The sequence below is a fragment of the Henckelia pumila genome, chromosome 2 (genome assembly GCF_033568475.1).
Source record: "Henckelia pumila isolate YLH828 chromosome 2, ASM3356847v2, whole genome shotgun sequence".
NCBI classification, from domain to species: Eukaryota; Viridiplantae; Streptophyta; class Magnoliopsida; order Lamiales; family Gesneriaceae; genus Henckelia; species Henckelia pumila.
In genome coordinates, this window is record NC_133121.1 from 15,921,467 (window position 1) to 15,941,794 (window position 20,328).

At 32.3% G+C, this 20,328-nt stretch overlaps 2 protein-coding genes across 6 annotated transcripts; both read right to left on the reverse strand.

Annotated features, from left to right (window-relative positions):
* Positions 1–6,080: 6,080 nt before the first annotated feature.
* Positions 6,081–8,855, reverse strand: LOC140884049 (signal recognition particle 9 kDa protein). Its single transcript, XM_073290714.1, has 5 exons — positions 8,697–8,855; positions 8,500–8,590; positions 8,349–8,417; positions 6,720–6,813; positions 6,081–6,406 (listed from the first exon to the last, which is right to left on the reverse strand). The coding sequence occupies exons 2-5, from the start codon at positions 8,569–8,571 to the stop codon at positions 6,330–6,332; spliced, it is 312 nt and encodes a 103-aa protein (XP_073146815.1). The 5' UTR covers positions 8,572–8,590; positions 8,697–8,855; the 3' UTR covers positions 6,081–6,329.
* A 7,267-nt stretch (positions 8,856–16,122) lies between these two features.
* On the reverse strand, positions 16,123–19,491 carry LOC140881268 (magnesium transporter MRS2-I-like). 5 transcript variants are annotated; one of them, XM_073286442.1, is made up of 11 exons: positions 18,999–19,488; positions 18,875–18,904; positions 18,691–18,814; positions 18,496–18,617; positions 18,116–18,190; positions 17,767–18,003; positions 17,604–17,648; positions 17,437–17,481; positions 17,059–17,088; positions 16,418–16,537; positions 16,124–16,308 (listed from the first exon to the last, which is right to left on the reverse strand). In XM_073286442.1, exons 1-11 carry the CDS (start codon positions 19,230–19,232, stop codon positions 16,222–16,224), a joined length of 1,149 nt encoding a protein of 382 aa, XP_073142543.1. In that variant the 5' UTR covers positions 19,233–19,488; the 3' UTR covers positions 16,124–16,221. The 5 variants fall into 5 exon arrangements, with proteins under 5 accessions (XP_073142546.1, XP_073142543.1, XP_073142545.1 ...); XM_073286441.1 differs by having other exon boundaries at positions 16,127–16,308; positions 18,688–18,814; positions 18,999–19,485; XM_073286445.1 differs by lacking the exon at positions 18,116–18,190 and having other exon boundaries at positions 16,123–16,308; positions 18,999–19,491.
* Between the last annotated feature and the right edge of the window lie 837 nt (positions 19,492–20,328).

Below are 20,328 nucleotides of genomic sequence, written 5' to 3' on the forward strand. Positions count from 1 at the left end.
TTACACGTCGCCCACAGTATGAGTACGGATACTACCCTGCGGACGGCATGAACAAAACCGTGGAATAGATTGGAATTTGGAGTTGGAGATGTGCATAGAGACGTGTAAATTTTTTTTTATTTGCTAACTAACCTGCGCATACCAAACATAACCTTAACTAGGGGTGGCGAAAAATACCAAAATATCGTCATTACCGCCTTTACCGTACCGAAAAAAAAATCGTTTATACCGAAAATTTGGGTACGGTATCAATTTTTGGTATCGATATCGATATAAGATTTTAAAATTTTCGATATTTCGGTATACCGAAAAAAAATCGGTATACACGATATCGGTATGATACCGCATATACCGATATTGTTTTAAAAAAAACATTTTAAAAAAATCGGTATATACGGTATCATATCGTACCGAATTTTATCGAATTTCGGTATTCGATATGGTATTGATATGAATTTATGTCATATCGAAATTGTCGATATACCGAAATTTTCGGTACGACCCCTAACCTTAACAAAGGTTATATTTTGTAGAATTATATATTTTTTTATGAATTATTATTTTACTTTTTTCTTTCTCGAATAATCAATTCACGGTTCATAATGGACCCCACTCCGGCTCATTTTAGCAACGAGATTCACCAACTTGGGACCTACTCGGTGAACCCCACGGAGAATCTTGTTCCGCATTTCCCAATAAAAAATGCCACGTGTCAAATAGTAATCGATTCCGTTTCTAATTATGCGTTTGGTAGAAGAAATCAAAAGAGAAAAATAGTTTTTTTAATAAAAAATGGGTAATTTGCTCAAAAATCCCTAAATGCAAATATATTTTGTTTTGGGGTCCCTAGTCATAAAATGTGGTACAAAACAATACAATATGTGATATAAAACCATACAAGATATGATACAAATTAACAAAAATTGTAGTACAAAAAAGTGGCTAGGGAGTGCAGAGCAAAACATGTTTGCATTGGGGATTTTTGAGCAATTTGCACATAAAAAATTATATTTATTATTTTAAATGTGTTTGAATAGATTTGAAGTGTTTTTAAATTAAGATAAAATATAAATATTTTTTAAAAAACTCATATTTATAGTTTTTCAAATGTGTTTTTTTATAACTCAACTTAAAAAAATTGTTTACAATTTATTTATTCAAATACAAAATTATTATAATTTTTATTTAAAAAAATAATTTTAAAAGTCAACTTCAAAAAGTATTTTTTTAAAATTAAAATGTTTTTGTATCCAAACTAGCTCAAAATCTCGAACCAAATCAATATTATCGACTTTGCAATGTCGTAAATCAAAACGATTTTTTTGACTAATGTTAAACATACTTTTAGAATTGACTGATTATAATTATGTTGAGTTACCAGCTGAACTCTCAATTTTCTTGATGTCTATGCAAATTGATTAAAAAATATGATGTGCGGAAATATATTAAAGTGCAAATTCTGAACATTGAGTAAGTGTGTGTGTGTGTGTGTGTGTGTATGCAAAACTTGAAAGAACAAGGTAAACTGAAAGAACGAGACGTAATGAAATGTTTATGAATATTCGGAGATTTAAACGACTCCTATATCACATCTTTTTTCTCCTCGAAATGATAGTATTAGAAGACTTTGAATCTTACAATCAACTTGTAAAGTCTTGCTTTGAGATTAGGACTTACACACACTGACCTATCTCAGAACTCCTAGATACAACACAAAGAATCAGTCCCCGACTGAATAAATGATAATAATATTACAACTCGATTTTACAAACACAAATTGATCCTACAAGGATCGAACAATATCTGAAAATGTGTGCTTTGAGTTTCTTGATCAGTTTTTGCTAAGTACTTCGAAACTTTCAAATCAACTGCTTAGAATGAGAATTTTCAAAATGATGCGCGAGAGCAAGAACACTTCCTTGACTGATCAAGCTACCTATTTATAGGTTTGGGATCCAACGGTAATATTTGAAAATTATATAAAAGATCATAAATTATTTCCTTTGCACTGTTTGTATTTGCCACGTCAACATTCTTCTGACAAAAGTAGCATTCTGGGATTGCGACGTGTTGTTGCAGAGATGTCAGTGTCAGTGTACGGAAAATTCTATTCACTTGATGTAAACTGATAGTCATTCCAACTAAATCATTTGAACACGCGGGCAGAGCTAAATTGATTGGGCGTATGTTTGGGGGGACAAACTGATGTATTATGCCGATTGAGTAGTTTATATGCGAGTAGTTTAGTCACTTTCGATATCAGTTTAGTGAGACGATCTGTATAGCAACTCGCGATCAGTTTAGCAACTTGCGATCAGTTTATTCACTTCCGATATGAGTTTAGCGAGACGATTCGTTTAGAAACTTGCTATCATTTTAGAAACTTCCGTTATCAGTTTAGCGAGACGATTAGTTTAGTAAATTCCGACATAAGTTTAGCGACTCACGATCAGTTTAGCAAGTTAGTGCAAAATACCAAAACCTTAGAATATCCAACAGACATTTAATGTTTTTTTATACATTAAATATATTTATATAATATATGATGTGTGTAAGTGTTTGTACATTTTTTTGAACATACCGATTCTCGATTTTATTTATTATATTTATACTTACACACATGCACATTTGATTATATATGGTGAATTTTCATCTTGGATTCGTTAGACTTGTAATAGACAATTTCAATTAATAAAATTATAAGTCCACCTCAAACAAAAAACAAGAAGTAATTTCAGACTGTGAAATATGGAAAATGTGACTTTTTTTGATTTTATTTACTTTTAATTAGATTTACTGGTTTTTGAAAAATATCAAGTTGTGTTTTTTTTTTTATATTTTTTAAATGTTTTTTATATTTTAATTTGTCTGTGTTGATAATTATTGAATTCTTGATTTTTTATTTTTATTTACTATCGTTTAATTTGTTATTTGAATATAGAATTAAATTTTGTGATTTTATTTGTATAATATTATTTATAAAAATGAAATAAATTATGGTAAATTCTTGTTAAACTCATTTATATGTTGGGAATTCCAAAATTATATAATTAAAAGAAACTTAATTTCGGTGTTTGCAAAAAACATAATCAGAATCAGGGCTGGCATACCGAATCAAAATACCGAGTTTTTGACATACCGTACAGAAATTTTTTCGATATACAGACATTTTTTCGGTATACCTAATTTTTTTTCAGTATTTATACGATATCAATATGAATTTTTTCTGTACCAAAATTTTAGAATTTCAGTATCGGTATGAATTTTTTTCATACCAATATTTTTGATACGGTATACCGAAAAACCACCCCTAATCAGAATTATCAAAATTGTTAAAGCTACTGAACTGAACTAGTTATCAGTTTGATAGTAAAATTGGGAGGAAATGACACGAAAGAAACTGATCGTAACAACTAGCTGAGCTAAACTGATATTGACAATCAACAAAGCTAAACTGATCTAGAGAATCTACAGATCTAAACTGATCTAGCTTATCTACAGAGCTAAACTGATCTCGCTCAGCTAGAGAGCCAAATTGATTTCATTTATCTACAAAACTAAACTGATCTCGCTCAGCTATGAGAGTCAAACTGATCTCGCTCATCTACAAAGATAAACTGATCTCGCGCATCGTCAAAGCCAAACTGATTTTATTCAGTCTATCAGAGACAGTTATATCTACAGTTGAAGACTCAACACAAAGAATGAAAAACAAAGTCAGTTAACCGATCTGGATAAAGTTTTCCGTACACTAACACACCTGCTACAAAATATCGCGATCATAATAGAGTACTATTCACAGAGAATGTCGGCAAAGCAGATGACAAAAGAGTAATGGGATTTTCTCAAGAATTTCAGAGCCAATATTTTAAATTATTACCGTTTTAATCGGAGCCTATAAATAGGCATATTTATCATTTGAAGACGCTGATGAAAATCCAATCGCTGAATTGTTGAATATTCTATCATCGCTCAAGTATTTTCAAAAAAAAATTTCAAAGTTTCAAGAGCGAAACTGATCAAGAAAAACTCAAAGCACACACACATACACTTGTTTATTCTGATCGTTTGAGGATCAATTGTGTAGCTTGAAATCGAGTTGTAATACTTTTCTTTCATACAATCGAGGACTATCATTGAATTTTAGTTAGGAGTTATAAGATAGGCAGTGTGTGTAAGTTCTAAGTCTTAGAGTGGGGTTTGTACAAGTTGATTGTAAAACTCAAAGTCTTCTAGTGATATCCTTCCAAAAAGGAAGAAGGGGTGACGTAGGAGTCATTGAAATATTCGAACATCCATATACATTTCCTTGCGTTTTTCTTTTAGTTTACGTCAATTCTTTTACTATTTGATAAACTTGAATCTGTGTTCATAATCCACACTTCGACATATTTTCGCGCAGTTATTATTGTTTGTCGATTTGTGTAGACACCAATATAAGAACGAAGTTCAATCATTAACTTGGTTGAATTCAAATTTAGTTACATCGAAAGTTTTTTTAAGTGTATTCACACCCCTCTACACATAAATCAATCCTACAAGTGGTATAAGAGCGAGGTTCTTATCTTGTTTTTGAACAATGCGTCTAAGATGTCTTCATGCAGCGAAATTCCTATGTTCTCGAAAATGACTTTGATCAGTGGAAGATACGCATGCAAGCTCATCTGTCAGCACTAGATGATGACATGTGGTATGTCATTATTGATAGTCCGATTATCATTACCAAAATTAACACTGCAATAGAAATTTTTGGTGGAGGACCACATGCAGTACGTTGAAAAACCAAGAAGTAAATGGACCACGGAGGAGAAAAAGAAGGCAAATCTTGATAGCGTGGCCAAGGACATACTATATAAAACTCTTGACAAAAATACTTTCAGCAAAATCAAAATGTGCAAAACAGCAAAAGAAATTTGGGAGATGACAGAAATCATATTGCAATTGTATGATAAAATCAAGAGTCGGTGTTATCTTCAATGTTACAACACCAAAGACAACACAGTGCAGCGGAAAATAAATACGTAAAATAAACAAAAATAAATAACCCAAGAAATTAATTTTGCACGAGTATAAAAACTCGTATGAATGCCTTAGGGCTAAATATCACTAGAAAAAGTAAGATCAATCTTACAAACCAATACTAGTGATTTTACAAAAAATAAAAAAAATCCTAAAGTTCTCAACATGTTGAGAAATCAAATTTGCATCCTAAATAAATCAAAGTAAAAACAATTAGATGCAACTCTCGTATCCCAAATACAGACGACAATAACACAGTAGTGCAATAATCATGGGCTGACATGTACATCTGCAGCCAAGTGACATCAGGAAATCAATGGGTATTACCCTTTTTTAATTAGGCTAGTTAGAGTGTTATTTCTTAAGAAGATTTCACTAAGTATGAATCTATGAGATAAATATGAAGTTAGTCAAAGTGATTAGTGGAGAAATTTTGATTTAAACTGATCCAATCACACACTAAAGTATTATTAATGGTGCCACTTTGGAGGTAAGTGCTCTTTTAGGTTTGAACGTTTTGATTAGGTTGTCCCCACTTGTAATCACGTGAAATCTATTCACATTATTTTATGCTCTTGATAATAAATTGATATATGCACACGCATCATAAATTTATTTGTAGGATTATAAAAAAAATAATCGTAAAGATACATATAATGTAAGATATATATATGTATATATATATATACCTTTACTATATTGTATGATTTTGTTATTATTCAGAAGAATTTTGTATTTAATGTTTCATGATATTATAACAAATTGAACTTTCGCATTGAATTTTAGGTGATGAAAGAATTGATGCACAAATATCGATGTACAATAAAGTTTTAAAAAAAGTGTTTTAAAATAACTACAAGATGAAAAACAGTTGTGTTTTTTTTAAGCAAGTAATATGCGTTGTTAAATAGATGTATCATATTCGATGAGTCTCTAAATAAATAAAATGTTTACTTTAAAAAATTGAAAACAATTGGATAAACATGTTTGATTTATCCCAACGCATGCACACGGAGACATGATATAATTGGACATTGAATTCCATTAACCAAGCACTAAACAAACACCTTTTTCTTGTTTAACGAATGAAATGTGATGAAAATGTCACCCAGAAAATAATCCAGAAAGCACTAGGAAATCTTGGAAACCATATGAAAAGCCACAAAATTTAGAATGAACTGATTAACATAAAATCCAGGGAATAACTTCATTTGTAACAAGAGTGAAATGGATCCAAAAACCTATTTTGTCGAATCGGAGTGATGAAAATTGCCAGTTTGGCCTAAAATATTTTAGATAAGAAAGACATATCATTGCTTCCTTCCCCTTCCCTTCTTGGTTGGATGCGCCTCTACTTGTTCTTTTCCACCAACTTCAGATATATCAGCTGCAGAAAAGTATAAATTTACCATAAGAATGGCAATCAAACAATACCGTCGCAACAATAAATAACAATAAATGTAAACCAATAGGCTCCAGCTCCAAGCCTGGAAAACATGGATTAAACCAAAGATTTAAGTTATTGGCAGTTCCTCTTTTCGACTCTTTATTATCGAACCCAAGAATTCAATTGTGCCCGATAATCTGATAGATTTCGAATGAAGTAAATAGCTATTTTTTCAAGAAAATTACACATGACAATTTCAAAATTTTCCCATTAAGGCATATCCAGTATGACAATCACTTGGTGGAAACATTACCTCCAGGTCCACGAGCCATCAGAGTAAAAAATATATTATTGAGCTTCTCCATCTTTTTAGCATCCTGTGCTTGGTCTGTCTTAAATTTGATACACTGATACAATAGAAAAGAAGATATCAAGAACTGAAGAGTATCCATAGTCTGGAATTTCATGGAGCCCAGTTTGCTCAATTTATAAAATATTTAGAACAGCTTGTAAGATATTTAGGAATTTGTACAATGTCTGCAAGTGTTATTAATTTTTTGAAAAAAGACCCTTGTAATGTTTGAAATGTTTTACTAAGATGCCTAATACTTTTTTAAGGTTATATAATTGTTAGTTAAAATATAACAGCTTTTATCTTTATATCACAAAATAACCCCACCCCCCCCCCCCCCACCCTCTTGGGTCTTTCTCCCCACACTACTTTTTCCTCCCCAGCGGACTAGAATTGTGTTCTCAACTTGAAATTTTTCCTACCCCCAACACTAAAATCTTAATTTTAAAATAAGAAATTGTAATAGAAAATTTTTGATACGTCGTAAGTACCAAGCTATGCTAAGTTTTTTATATCCCTTAACATCATAATAGGAAAATGGGTGGCACGAACACATAAATCTATATGAAGAAATACATCCAATGATCCAATATTGAGCAACTTTTAGCTCCAACACCAAGCACTTCATGTAGGTGGCTGAACTATCGAACCAACTAGCTTTACAAAATTGAACCTCAATCTATTTTAGAGAAAGCTAAGAAGAGGTTAAATTGTTTTTCTCCTACTTTTCTTGATGGAAAATAATTAAAACTTCACATCCCTGATAAATCATATCCAAGGTAAATTTCCCTTACAGATTTAAAAAAACAAATCCCTGACCCCAGCTAAAGAAAAGGCTTGAAATGCATTCTTCCACGTGTCACAAAATTTCACCATCCATTTAGATACAAAATTTGTTTCCATTTGCTCGTTTGGGTATTTTTTTTAATTCCATGAATTTCAATTTCTTCTACCATTTTATGCACTTGTGTAATGTGTACAATATTGTAATGGATTTCAAATACTTCTAAATTTCTCTCTCAAATTCTTCTCGTACTACATACAAATCCTCGCATCAAAACCCGACTTCATACTAATCAAGTCACATATGCCACAGGTCAAGGTGGGCAAGGAGCCTGAGACTAGGATGGTCCAACTACAACACAATGTTTGTAAAAGGTGCGCCCACAAAGTTTTATTAAGGGTGCTTCTTGGGCTCCAAGTGCAAGGCAGCGCACCTGGAGACACACTAACATCGATGATGAGGCGCAGGCTATAGCTGAGATAAGTCCCAGGTGTGCTAAAGGTTAAAAACGTTTCACTTTTTTTCTGGGCAAGATTTTATCCCATATTCAACACACAAACTCTCCCCAGTTGAATTTCTCACGACTCCCTCCAGCCAAGCACGAACGGAGAAGTTAAAAAGAATTTCAAAATAAAGTATAAATGCACTTGAAATCACACCACACACACGAAAAAAGTCAAAATAAAACCCAACAAAATTAACCACTTGGTGCATAACTCCATCCACTTAGAAGTCAGAAAGAAACTTAAAAACTGGAGCAATCCGGGAGATAAATAAGCATATTTTACAGGGGATTACAATCATACCTCTTTATCATCGGTGACTTTCAGAACCAATTTACCATCGCAATGTCTGTATTTCATCACATAACGAGTCTATGACAGCAAACGAAACCCAATCAAAATCGGTTAGCAAAAAAATATAAAGTAAATTAGAAATTTAATGCAACGACAGTACTTTCTCGGGATCGGAGCGAAACAACTGGATGGATTTTTCGAGAAAATCATCCCAAGATGCGATGTACACCATTCTGGTCCGAATTGTGAGGCTGATTGAGTTTGATTTGTCAAAATTGAAATGTCTTTACCACCTTAAATCACATAAAATCAACAATAAAAAGCTCAAACATAGAGAACAAAACTTGCGACCCATACCTGATTGCGAGAGAAAAGAGAAGAAATAAGAATCTCGGTTGGGGCAGAAGCTAAGGATTGCAGCGCTAGTGACAGACGGTGTGCAAGAGCCGATGATGGGTGAAGATTCAGTGGTGGCGAGGGATTCCAATTGACACAAGTGAATTGTTGGAGCGAGCGGCGGCGCTCATAAAAATATTTGGGTATTTTAGGCTTAATTAATAATAGGATTTATATTATATTTGTTGTGAAAAAGGAAAAATTTATGGTAAAAAGTAAAAATTTCAAAACTCAAAATATATCAAACTCTACACTTCACAAATATTTTTCTCTCAATTCAATTGTATTTTTCATCACAAATGAAGACCTATTTATAGATCCACATTTGAGATTAGTCCAAAAATAAATACATCATCATCTACATCATCACACACTAATTTTCCACATTTTACAACTCAATATTCAACATTCAACATTCAATATTCAACATAATATTAATAATAATAATATTTTTCAACACTCCCCCTTGTGATGATGATCGTGATATGATGACTGTCTTCATTACGTGTTTTATACTGCCTCGTTAAAAACCTTACTAGGAAAAACCCAGTGGGATAAAAACCATAGTAAGGGAAAAAGAGTGCAGCCACGTAAACTCCCCCTCATGTTAATATGAGTGATTCTTCACATATTCCGCAGATTGCGCATCCCAATGTTGTATATATGCTTTCTGAATATCGTCGTGGGAAGTGCCTTTGTGAAGAGATCTGATGAGTTCTCACTTGATTGAATATAACAGATATCAATATCTTTATTCTTCTCAAGCTCTTGAGTGTAGGCAAAGAACTTTGGGGGTATATGTTTTGTTCTGTCACTTTTGATGTATCCTTCTTTCATTTGAGCAATACATGCAGCATTGTCTTCATACAACGTCACAGGCTTCTTGTCTACTGATAATCCACAAGAAGTTTGGATATGTTGTGTCATTGATTTTAGCCAAACACATTCACGGCTTGCTTCATGTAGCGCAATAATCTCAGCGTGACTTGATGAAGTTGTTACGAGTGTTTGTTTCTGTGAACGCCAAGAAATTGCGGTGCCTCCACGAGTAAATACATATCCGGTTTGAGAACGTGCCTTATGTGGATCAGATAAATATCCAGCATCAGCATAACCAATGATACTTTGATTGGTGTCTTTTGAGTACAAAAGTCCCAAATCTGTTGTTCCTCGTAGATAACGAAATATATGTTTAATTCCGTTCCAGTGCCTCTTTGTTGGATATGAACTGAATCTTGCCAATAAATTTACAGCAAAAGATATATCAGGTCTAGTGCAATTTGCAAGATACATAAGGGCACCAATGGCACTTAGATATGGTACTTCTGGACCAAGAATAATTTCATCATCTCCACATGGACGGAATGGATCCTTTTCTATGTTTAATGATCTTACGACCATTGGAGTACTTAATGGATTTGATTTATCCATATTAAAACGTTTAAGGATCTTTTCTGTATAATTTGCCTGGTGAACAAAAATTCCACATTCTTTTTGTTCGATTTGCAAACCCAGACAATACTTGGTTTTTCCAAGATCCTTCATTTCGAATTCTTCCTTCAAGTACATCATAACTTCTTGAATTTTTTTATTCGTTCCAATGATGTTTAAATCATCAACATATACAGCAATAATTACACATCCGGATGTTGTTTTCTTGATGAAAACACAAGGGCATATTGGATCATTTACATATCTCTTTTTCATCAAGTGATCACTTAGCCGATTATACCACATTCGGCCTGATTGCTTCAACCCATATAATGATCTTTGCAATTTTACAGAATAAAATTCTCTGGGTTTTGAACTTTGTGCTTCAGGCATCTTAAATCCTTCAGGAATTTTCATGTATATATCACTATCAAGTGATCCGTATAAGTAAGCTGTAACAACATCCATAAGACACATTTCCAAATTTTCAGACACTGCCAAACTAATCAAATATCGAAACGTAATTGCATCCATAACAGGAGAATACGTTTCTTCATAATCAATTCCAGGCCTTTGAGAAAAACCTTGTGCAACAAGTCTAGCTTTATATCTGACTATTTCATTTTTCTCATTTCGCTTTCGAATAAAAACCCATTTGTATCCAACAGGTTTTACACCTTCAGGTGTAAGGACTATAGGTCCAAAAACATTACGTTTATTCAGCGAATCCAATTCAACCTGGATGGCATCTTTCCATTTGGCCCAATCATGACGAGTTTTACATTCACCAAAAGATTTTGGTTCATGATCCTCATTTTCATTTACGATGTCACAAGCTACATTATAAGAAAATATCTCATCAATATCTTCTATGTCTTTTCGGTTTCATATTTTTCCAGTATTAATATAATTGATAGAGATTTCACGATTCTCGTCAGTTTGTGGTTCTGATAGAATATTTTCATCATCAGGTGATTCTTCTGGAACACCATTTTCTATTTTATGATCGTCGTGTTTCTCTATGCCTTTTCTTTTCCGAGGATTTTTATCCTTGGAACCGACTGGTCTTCCACGCTTCAAGCGTTTTATGACATCATGAGTGTCTTCAATTTGTTTCTTTGGAATTTCAATTCGAGCAGGGGCATTTACAGCATGTATATATGATTTTGTTACCCCTTTTGTGTCTGCAAATGCATCTGGAATTTGATTTGCAATTTTTTGCATGTGCACAATTTGCTGTACATCTTTCTCACATTGTTTGGTCCTTGGATCCAAATGTAACAATGATGGTACATACCATGTGATTTCTTTTTCGATGTGTTTCTTTTCTCCCCCTAACACTAGAAAGATTTCTTCATTAAAATGACAATCAGCAAAGCGTGCTGTAAACACATCGCCTGTCTGAGGCTCAAGATATCGAATGATTGATGGACTATCATAACCGATATAAATACCGATTTTTCTTTGTGGACCCATTTTTGATCGTTGAGGTGGTGCAATAGGCACATACACCATACATCCAAAAATTCTCAGATGAGAGATATTTGGTTCTTTACCAAATGCAAGTTGCAATGGGGAGAATTTATGATATGCACTTGGTCTGATGCGAATTAATGCCGCAGCATGTAAAATTGCATGTCCCCATATAGAAATAGGGAGTTTTGTTTTCATAATCATTGGTCTAGCAATCAGTTGTAGACGTTTAATCAATGATTCAGCAAATCCATTTTGCATATGAACATGAGCTACAGGATGTTCAACAGTGATTCCCATTGACATACAATAATCATTGAAAGTCTGGGATGTAAATTCTCCAGCATTATCAAGTCTTATTTTATTGATTGTATAATCGGGAAATTGATTTCGCAATTTTATTATTTGAGCCATCAATCTTGCAAATGCCACATTCCGAGTTGACAATAAACATACATGTGACCATCTGCTAGAGGCATCGATCAATACCATAAAATATCGAAATGGTCCACATGGTGGATGAATTGGCCCACAAATATCACCCTGAATACGTTCAAGAAATATGGGTGATTCAGTTTGGATTTTAGCTGGCGATGGTCTTATAATAAGTTTTCCAAGAGAACATGCTTTACATTGAAACTTATTATTCTGAAAGATCTTCTGGTCTTTCAATGGATGACCATGCGTATTTTCAATAATTCTTCGCATCATTATTGAACCAGGATGTCCCAATCTATCATGTCAATTTGTTAATATTGAAGAATTATTAACCACCATATTTGATTCGATTGGCCTTATATGTGTATAATGCAATCCAGTAGGGAGCATTGATAATTTTTCAACCACATATTTCTTTCCTGATTTATATGTGGTAAGACACATATATTTCTGATTTCCATCAGTTATCGTCTCAGTATCATACCCATGAGAGTATATGTCATTAAAACTCAACAAATTTCTTTTCGATTGTGGTGAATATAAAACATCATTTATCAGAAATTTTGTACCATTAGGTAACAAAAAATGTGCTTTTCCACAACCTTCAATCAAGTCTACAGGACCTGATATGGTATTCACCATTGTTTTTGTTGGTTTTATTTCCAAGAAATATCTTTCATCTCGCAGAATAGTGTGTGTTGTACCACTATCTGGTATGCAAATTTCCATGATATTATTTCCATGTTTGCTCATAGCATTTTCCATATCAAACTTCACAAAAAAATGCAATAAAGAAAAATTAAGTACAATACAAATGCAAAATATAACATGCTTTATAATACAAAAATGCATAAAAAATACAAATTTGTTACAATATAGTCCCACCAATCTTTTAATCAATGTCTTCGAAATCATTCAAAAAATCTGCAGCATTGAAACTAGTTGAACCAATTAAATGGTCACTATCTTCAACAAAATTGGTCTATTTTCCTTTCCCCTTTGTCGATTCTTTATAGAGCCTACATAGGTGCTCAGGGGTTCGACAAATATGTGACCAATGTCCTGGAGTGCCACATCTATAACAAACACTCTCAGATCTTTTTAAGTGATTTTCATTTTCACTTGTATTTTCATGCTGCCTTTTTGGTGGGTGGTTCGTGACGTTCTTTTGAGATGAGTTATTGAAATAACTATCTCGATTATTTTCATATCTACGGCCACGACCACGACCGCGATAATTTTTACGTCCACGTCCACGCCCACGCCCACTTCCTCGACCTCGTCCACGACCAAAATCTGGTCTATGCCTTTGATTTTGGTTTTCATTTTTCATTACAACATTTGCTTCAGGAAATGCCGTTGATCCAGTGGGTCGGGATTGATTATTTCTTATTAATAATTCGTTGTTCTTTTCCGCCACAAGAAGACATGCAATGAGCTCAGAATATCTCGTAAAACCATGCACTCTATACTGTTGCTGTAGAGTTATATTTGATGCGTGAAAAGTGGAAAACGTTTTCTCAAGCATTTCCATCTCTGTGACTTGAAGTCCACAGAATTTTAATTGCGAGACTATTCGATACATTGCAGAATTATATTCACTGACTTTTTTAAAGTCTTGGATTCTCAACGAATTCCATTCATCACGGGCGGTCGGAAGTATCACTTCCCTTATATGCTCAAATCTTTCTTTCAACCCTTTCCATAAAATCATTGGGTCTTTTTCTGTGAGATACTCACATTTCAACCCTTCATCAAGATGTCGGCGTAAGAAAATCATTGCCTTTGCTTTATCTTGTGAGGTTGATATATTAATTTTTTTGATTGTATCACTTAGACCCAATGACTCAAGATGCATTTCTACATCGAGAGTCCATGGCATATAATTCTTTCCAGTGATATCGAGCGCAACGAATTCAATCTTTGCCAAATTTGACATGGTGACTAGAAAAATAACAATGCATTTTATTAGTTAATTTCCATTAATATGACAATACAAAATAATGGATAAACGATGAGTACAAGTAAGTGTACAAATAGAGAAAAAGCATGTGGTGGAAAATCGCTGGTGAGTACAAAACTCGTGAGCATGATGATCATAATCGTTATGAAAGATATCCTTAGAAAAGCCAAAAACTCCATCTTCTTCTTTTTCGAAAAAAACCGAGAAGAAAATGTTTTGAGATGAAGAATGAATTTTGGTGTGATTGAAAATGAGTTTGAGTGAACATATTTATAGGGCAAAAACTAGCCGTTTATTACCGTTTGTGACCGTTGGGGGTAAGGAAAAAAATCGTGTATGTGTTGAATAAAAAATCGTGATAATCATGTGATGCACATAATGATAATCATAATTAAATAATTATGTATATCATATCACATTATTATAAGATCGGTGTCGTAGACAACCTTTTATATAATAACATGAGATTATACGAATATGGTTAGTATATAAATACACAATAATATATATCATATCACGTTATTATAAGGTCAGTGTCATAGACAACCTTTTATATAATAACATGAAATTATATATTAATACAGTTAATATATATACATAATAAATATATATCACGTTATTATTTAAAAATCTTAGAGGCTTTTATACTTGTCGTATCCCTTACCGGGAGTGTGGGATGTCGTCTTAACATCCTCCCAGGATTTATAACAAGTTTTGAAAAAAAACTATTTTTTTTTATAACATGATATTATATATTAATATATATACACAATAAAAATATAAAAACAGTAAAATAAAAATTCTTACTTGTTGAATATTTTTGACTTCTTCTTGTATTTTGGAGCGGCGGAAAATATAGAGAACCTTCGAGCGATCGTGCTGATAACGTGTTGTGAAAAAGTAAAAATTTATGGTAAAAAGTAAAAACTCCAAAACTCAAAATATATCAAACTCTACACTTCACAAATATTTTTCTCTCAATTCAATTGTATTTTTCATCACAAATGAAGACCTATTTATAGATCCACATTTGAGATTAGTTCAAAAATAAATACATCATCATCTACATCATCACACACTAATTTTCCACATTTTACAACTCAATATTCAACATTCAACATTCAATATTCAACATAATATTAATAATAATAATATTTTTCAACAATATTAAATTTTTTTATTTTTAATAAATGTATATATATTATTAGGGATGAGCATTCGGTTAATTCGGTCAAAAATCGAACCGAATTAACCGAAATCGAATTAACCAAATTGTATTTTGGTTAACCGAACCGAATTAAAAATCGGTTAATTCGGTCACATTTTAAAAAAAAATTAAAAAATTAAAAATTTTATAAAATTAATAATTTAAATATGATAATTTTATCATTATAAATATATATTAAGCTTAAAAAATTAAAATAAGAAAAATAAAGTAAAATATTAAATATTAAAATATTAAATTTATATTATAAATAAGGTCTAATAAAAAAATTCAAAATTAAATTATTTTTAATTCGGTTAACCGAATTAACCGAATTTTTTTTTAAAAAAAAAACGAAAACCGAACCGAATTAACCTATTTAACCGAAATTTTTTAACTTAAAAACCGAATTTTCAAATTAATCGAACCGAATTTCCGAATTAATTCGGTTCGGTCGGTTAATTCAGTTTAACCAAAATTTTGCACACCTCTATATATAATGACATGACACTTTTAAAAAAATGTCATTAAGAAAGTGTTACTATAGGTCTTTTTTTTTGGTAGTGAAAGTGAAAAAAAAATCAATAAATAATTTTTTTTAAAAAAAGATAGAGATTGATATATTATACATTTTCAAAACTCGGAAATAAATCATCACTTTTCCAAAATAAAAATAACTTGTATTTTTGCTTTTGATTTCTTTCTTCTCTTTTTTCCCCTCAAATTAAAACCACAATATCACACAAACCTCTTGTCCCAGACCCAGTGTACCAATTTGACACATATATCGAGTTAGAAACCCGTGTAAACCCTTTTTCTTCCCGCATATAATAATAATAATAAAAAAACAATAATAAAAACAAAGCTTTTACTTATCACTAATAAAAATAAAATAAAAAAATACATTGGGGAAATATTCAGACACAATATAAAAGGATATACAATAAATAAATTTCCCAGTTGTGTAATTAATTACATCAAGATCCAACCAGACCCTTATGCCGAGCATATGAAATTATGGATAGAAACAAGCAGCCGCTAACGAGTGCAGCAAGGAGGACAACCTATATATATGTAAAAGAAATATTGATTAATTGATCTAATTAATGATTGATGTAATAAAAAACTTAAATCGAATATTAAAAATTTATCATTAAATTAAAATTAAAATACCCATTTAAATAGAAAGCCATGGTTCTCCCTCCATGGGTATTGAATGTTCATTCCAAAAATTGCTGCAACTAAAGAATATACACACAGGCACACTGTGCCAGAACTCAGGAACAGCTCCAACTGCAATATAATTACGAAAATATCTTCAGCTTTTTGTAATCTTATTTTTGTTTTTTTACAGTTTTGGTTATCTATGTCGTTAAAATTGAATTTGTGTCACGTACGTAACTTTTAATTTTGGTCGATTTTACTCAAGTTTTTAGCGGAAAATATTGATATGATACTACATGTATGAGCATGCGTCAACAACATCATTTCAATATCTTGTCGATTCACACAACAACACATCAGAAAATAAAAGGATCGAGATTACGAAAACAACTAACGACCTACGTCCTAACATTGAAATTTACCAATATAGAGTTAAACAACTATTTTATCTTGTGTCGGTATTTTTTCATGCAATGTTTTCTTTTTGTAGTTTTCGAAATTAAAAACTTTTTTATTAGCTTTTAGCAATGATGTTGATTTTGAGCAGCGATTGTGCAATGTAGTCTCGTTAAAAATAATAGTAATAATAATAATAACTTTTTAATTAGCTTTGTTTTATGTATAATGATTAGTATGTATATACTGTGTACCTGTATCAATTGATTTCGATGGTTGTCCAGCTGCGACATCCAAGAAAAAAAAAATAGTGGGTAAATATATCACATAAATGTCATATTTATATTCCTAGAGGCTAGCTGATTAATTAATTTCACGTGTCCGCGTTAATTTGATAAAATTATTCAAGGGCAACTCAATTTTTCCAGTGAATTAAATATAAAATATTTTATTATATATTAAGTCAAATTGGAAAAATATATAGGTCTCTTATTATATATAAAATGGATCGATTTTGTTCATTTCGACGAAGTAACATTTTTAACATAAAAAAAAATGATATTTTTCATTAATTGTAGATTAATTTGATAAAATTGACACGCGAAAGTTTTTAAGAACTAAAAATAAAGTACCTGAATGTTGATGTAGTCTTCCGTGTCATCGATGTATTCTCTCAACTGCAAAAGAAAACAAAACATATCTTTAAAAAAAAAAGAGAGAAAAGAACAAGAATTTTATTATCTTTCCTTTTTAACAAATTTATTAAACCCAGTACTAATTATTAATCACGTTCACGTACCGTGGACAACTTGTTCATAGTGCTCTCTATTTGAATAAAATAAGCCTGCAAAATGGTGGGGAGAAAAAGCAAAAAAAATGTAATTTAAAAAAAAAAAAGCCCTCAAATACTCATCATATATATAATAAGTGAATTTTGTGAAATTAGATAAAAATAAATAAACCTCGAGTAACATTTCGAGTTCTTCGACGTTATTTTCCGGGTGGGAAGTTGAGGTCATGACAGCAGTGTTGTTTATGAATCCCATCGTCAAAGGATCATCCTCATCGATCGATCGCCACTTACCGATCCCGTAACCGCTGGCGGAGGAGTAAGGCGAGGCGGAGGTCGATTTCCTCGACAGATAAAGATCCGCCATGTCGTCGTCATCGTCCAAAAGTTGCTCAATCTCATCCCTCACCTAATTTTCATAATATTCATGAAACACAAGTTAATTTAATAAAAACTAGACAACTTCGTTCATTGGTTTGAAATGAGGAACAAATAAAATTAGGAAAGAGTGGTGCGCATACTTTTTGGACTCGACTTGTCAATCTTGTCATGGAGCTCTTCATTTTACGCACACGATCTAAATTTCTACTGCTGATCTGCCCATAATCACACGTCCCAATTTACGGATTATTATTTATACAACTTATTTTTTCAGAGTTAGGAGTTAGATTGTTCCAATTAGATTTCGAACACGAGATTTCATTTTAAATTTGAGACATTAGTACAAGATGAACTATGCATTATATAACTTATGTCAACTTAAATTAATACATTCACTAAAAAAAAAAAACCTTAAATTAATACATTTTTAATGTATAATCTATTATTATATCGGTAATTATTAAAAAATAAATTGTATTTTATTTATTTATTTTAATTTTTTTAAAAAAAAATATTTTACCTGAGTTGTGAGTTCATCCAAAGCAGGATAAGCAGCAGCCTCTAATTCTCTGGTTTGGGAATCGAGAAACCCACAAATGCCTTCTAATAATACTTCCAGTGCTCGGAATTCGAATGGGAATTCTGCACAAATATCAAATTTCTTCATCAATAAAATCTCAACAAGCTTATATATATAATAGTATAATAATACCACTTCTTTCATCTGTTTGATCGGCTTCAATATCTTCTCCTTCGCCGCCAAAAGCCATCGGCAACCGCCTCTGGAGCTCCTCCACTACCGGCACCACATTTTCGTCCAGCGGATTCCTCAAAAAAACCTATCAAAATCTCATCAACACCGCCTTCAAAATCCGACATCCATCGAAATTAATCATTACCTCATCGGTTGTTATTATAGCCTTAATATGCTGCAACGATTATGACAGATGATAATCAACACAAAATTCGGCAGGAAAACAGAGTAATTTCTGGAGAAAAAAAAAACAAATATCGAAATCGGACCTCCAAATTGAGAAGGATGGCCCTCTCTCTACCAAGAATGGCGCATGGATAAGACAGTAAGTGGTCGAGAATCCGAAGATCTCTGGCATTTATGGAAACCCTTTTCATGATAGCAAATTTGTCCAAATCCAAAATAGTCCCCCGCCCGCTGCTATCGAGCAGCATCCAGTTCCTGGAAGCTGCTGTTTTCTTCTTCAAAGATAGTTCTACGGCAAAATCTTCCTCCATTTTCATCAATCCCCTTCCACCGTTAACACTTACAAATTTACTGCACAGACATTAATTACTGCGATTATATATGTTCTTCGGAAGATATGTGTGTGCGCGAAATGATTCAAGGATGAGGTGAAAGTGGGAGAAAAATTGATGGGATGGGATTAGAGGAGTGGAGGGGCCGTTGATAGGAACAAATGGGGACAATTGTAGCCGCAGCTGCATGGCTGGAGGTGGCAGATGGTGGGGGGAGATTAATGTACAAGCTGAGAATGTGACTTGTACAAACTAACCAACCTTTTTTATTTTCCTTTTTTTTTTTTTTTTTATCAAAAATCTGATAGGATAAACTCTAGCAACATGCGAATTACCATAGTAAAATAAACTGTATTGGACAAATCATGAGGATATGATAGAATAAACTCTCGACTTAAGCAACGTGCGAATTACGATAGTCGAATAAATTGTACTTGACTAATCATGAGAAATAAAATTGTTGATAGGAGAACAGAACTCCTTACCACCGGTTAAAGGTTCAACTACAAACTAATAATTTGATAAGAATATGTGTAGGGGTTGGGATTACGAGTTTTTGATGGAATTTAAGGTAAAATATTTATCATTCTTTTATGAAGGATTAATGTAAATTTATAATTCCAGGTAGTAAAGCACACTGTGTGTGAACAAACTGTAATTTTTTTTAAACAATATATTGTTAATAAAATTATCTAACTGGCTGGTTGTGGAACTCGATTTTCACGTGCATAATGATTCAATAATGTTTCTTTAAATCAATAAGCAACGGCTACTATAATAATATTTTATATTATTGATTTTCTCTTTGTATTTTTACAACACATATTTCATATATCTAATTGTTGGTGATTGTTAAATAGCAAGATCACTCAAAGTGATATATTTGGTGAAAATATAGGAGAATTTTTATACACGTGCGACTCTTTTACTACCTTTGAGATAATACCCAAAGGCCAAAAGTGGGATCAAATAAATCCCTGTAATATGTTGATAGCAACATTTTAATTGTATCAGACTGCCTCAATAATTTAAAGGGATCTTACTCACGAGTGTTACAAGCAATACGCAAAACACATTATTT